This window comes from Mus caroli, chromosome X (genome assembly GCF_900094665.2).
Source record: "Mus caroli chromosome X, CAROLI_EIJ_v1.1, whole genome shotgun sequence".
In the NCBI taxonomy this organism is placed as follows: domain Eukaryota; kingdom Metazoa; phylum Chordata; class Mammalia; order Rodentia; family Muridae; genus Mus; species Mus caroli.
Genome location: NC_034589.1, coordinates 88,268,978 through 88,271,413, shown reverse-complemented (window position 1 = coordinate 88,271,413; position 2,436 = coordinate 88,268,978). Strand labels below are relative to the sequence as shown.

Below are 2,436 nucleotides of genomic sequence, written 5' to 3'. Positions count from 1 at the left end.
GAGACAGGGTTTCTCTGTATCACTCTGGCTGTCCTGGAACTCACTTTGTAGACCAGGCTGGCCTTGAACTCAGAAATCCGCCTGCCTCTGCCTCCCGAGTGTTGGGATTAAAGGCAAGCGCCACCACGCCCGGCAAGGCCGGTTTTTTTCTGATGGAAATGTTAAGTCTGATTCCCATCTTTCATGTTTTTCTACATGATTTTGAGATTTTGTTCCTTTTAGGGGAAGACTAGAACTGGTGTGCTGCTTAGTTTTAGCACAAAGTAGGATCATCTGTGAAGAGGAAACCTCAAGTTGAGAAAATGCCTTCCTATCAGCTTGGCCTGTAGGCAAGTCTATGGAGGAGGCATTTTCTTGATGCACAGTCAACTGTGGGAGGTGCCACCATGGGTAGACACCGGGCGATATAAGAAAAGTAGCTGAATTTTGAGAGGAAATAAGTAAGCACATTCATTCCATTATGTTTTTTGTTTTTGTTTTTAATGTTCTTGACTCAAGATTCCTTTTCTTTCCCAAGTTGTTTGTGGCCATATTTATTAATTGTTATTATCTTGTTTGGTTTTTTTTTTTTTTTGGAGAGACAGGGTCTCATTGTGTAGCTCTGGCTGTCCTCGAACTCACAATGATCCAGCTGCCTCTACCTCCCCAGCACTGGGATTAAAGGAGTGCACCATTGTACCTGGCTTTGTGCACAGTGTTTTTTCACAACTACAGAGACGTGAATCAAGATAATTGGCTTCAGCTGTTTTAACTGGAAGTTAGAGGAAATTTCTGGAGAGTCACAGGATCGTCATATTGGGCCATGCTTTGTGAATTACTTTGCATTCTAAAAATACTCATTTGGTTATTATTGCCTAGAAACAATCTTTTGGTTCTGAGGGAAGATGGCTGGTAATTTTATAGTATCTGATAAACTCGACTTTTTTTCCAGCTGTGTCAGATTCAGGGAGTTTTGCAGCTTCCCGAGCTCGCCGAGAAAAGAAATCAAAGAAAGGACGTCTAGAAGCTTTAGAGAGACTGAAAAAGGCTAAAGCTGGGGAGAAGTATAAATACGAAGTAAGTAATGTTTTAACCCTGTGCTTTATTATTCACATTCTGCAGTCAGTTCTGTGTCCCTTTCGTCACCCCATTAGAAATATTAGTATGTTTTAAGGGTTTTTTTTGGAGGGGGGAAATAGGGAGATCAAGGATAGAATCTAGGACGTCTTCAAGCATTCTACCACTGAGTTTATCCCTAGATCCTTTTTCACTTTGTGTTTTGAGATTGAAGCTCATCAAATGGCTTGTGGTCGTCTTGAATTGGCAATCATTCTGCCTCAGTTTCTCTAGTAGGTAGAATAACAGGCCTCTCTCACTGTACCTGGCTCATGCTTCTTACAGCATAATAGTGAACAAACGTGGGCATGAAGTAGATGTGCAGGATATGGAGAATACTAGACCCTTTAAAGTTGTTGTAAGGAGCTTTGCATACCATTGTAAGTGAGAGTAGTTGGTAGATTTTCCCTTATTTAGTATACTGCATGTCCCTTTGCTTAAGGGAAATGAGTAGTGTTTTTAATTTCATGATATTAAGTAGTTTAGCTAAGCACCTTCTTATAATTGTCCTTAAATTCATTTGCTAGGGGAGTGTTAATGGAAATTTGGGCTGTACTTCCTGTTGGTAAGATTGAATGGGATAGTCCTGACTGTTCTTTTCTTTTCTTTTTTAATGACCTGTAGGCCAAATCGGAATGGACAGCATTGCCTAGCTTCCACACTCTGTATTTTAACTGTCAATGCTAGTAGCAGCTAATATACTTTCTGAGTTCACATACCATTCTACGTACTTTTATCAATATGCTTTTCATTTAATCTCAGTGACCATATGAGATAGGTAGTATGATTAACAACACTTTGCAGGTGAGGTAGCTAGGCACTGGAATGTTAGTGAGATCCTAGTGGCAGAGTCCTTATTTGAACCTAGGTGATCTTGCTTGGGAATATTCATGTTTTACACTGGCCTGTACTATATTGTGGGGATTAGGTAACTAGAAAGGATTTTCCTGTTTTACACCATTCAAGTTAAATAGGGCTCCAGGAACATAAAGAGTTGCCAGAAAGACTACAGTCAAGCAGGAGTAAAGCATTTTTAATTTTTTTCAAGACAGGGTTTCTCTGTGTAGCGCTGGCTGTCCTGGAACTCAGTGTGTATGCCAGGCTGGCCTTGAACTCACAGAGATCCACCTGCCTCTGCCTCCCAAGTGCTGGGATTAAAAGCATGTGCTACCATGCAGAGCAGTGCATTTTTTTATGTAGGCATTTCTATAAAGGAGTTCTCTGGGGCCTTTCAGATGTTTATGTTTTGTGGCTGAGTCCCTTCATGCATGGTATTATTAATCTTATATATCTCTCTAAAAACGTTCTGAGTAGTAGCAGCATTCCTTTTTTTTTTTTTTT

General features: G+C 40.4%; 1 protein-coding gene across 1 annotated transcript in view; it reads left to right on the top strand.

The window, feature by feature from the left end:
• Pola1 (DNA polymerase alpha 1, catalytic subunit) overlaps window positions 1–2,436 on the top strand; it is a 407,398-nt gene that overhangs the window by 4,523 nt on the left and 400,439 nt on the right. Inside the window, exon 2 of the mRNA XM_021153188.2 lies at window positions 932–1,056. Coding sequence (XP_021008847.1) covers window positions 932–1,056 — 125 coding nt within the window. The remainder of the gene's footprint in view (window positions 1–931; window positions 1,057–2,436) is intronic.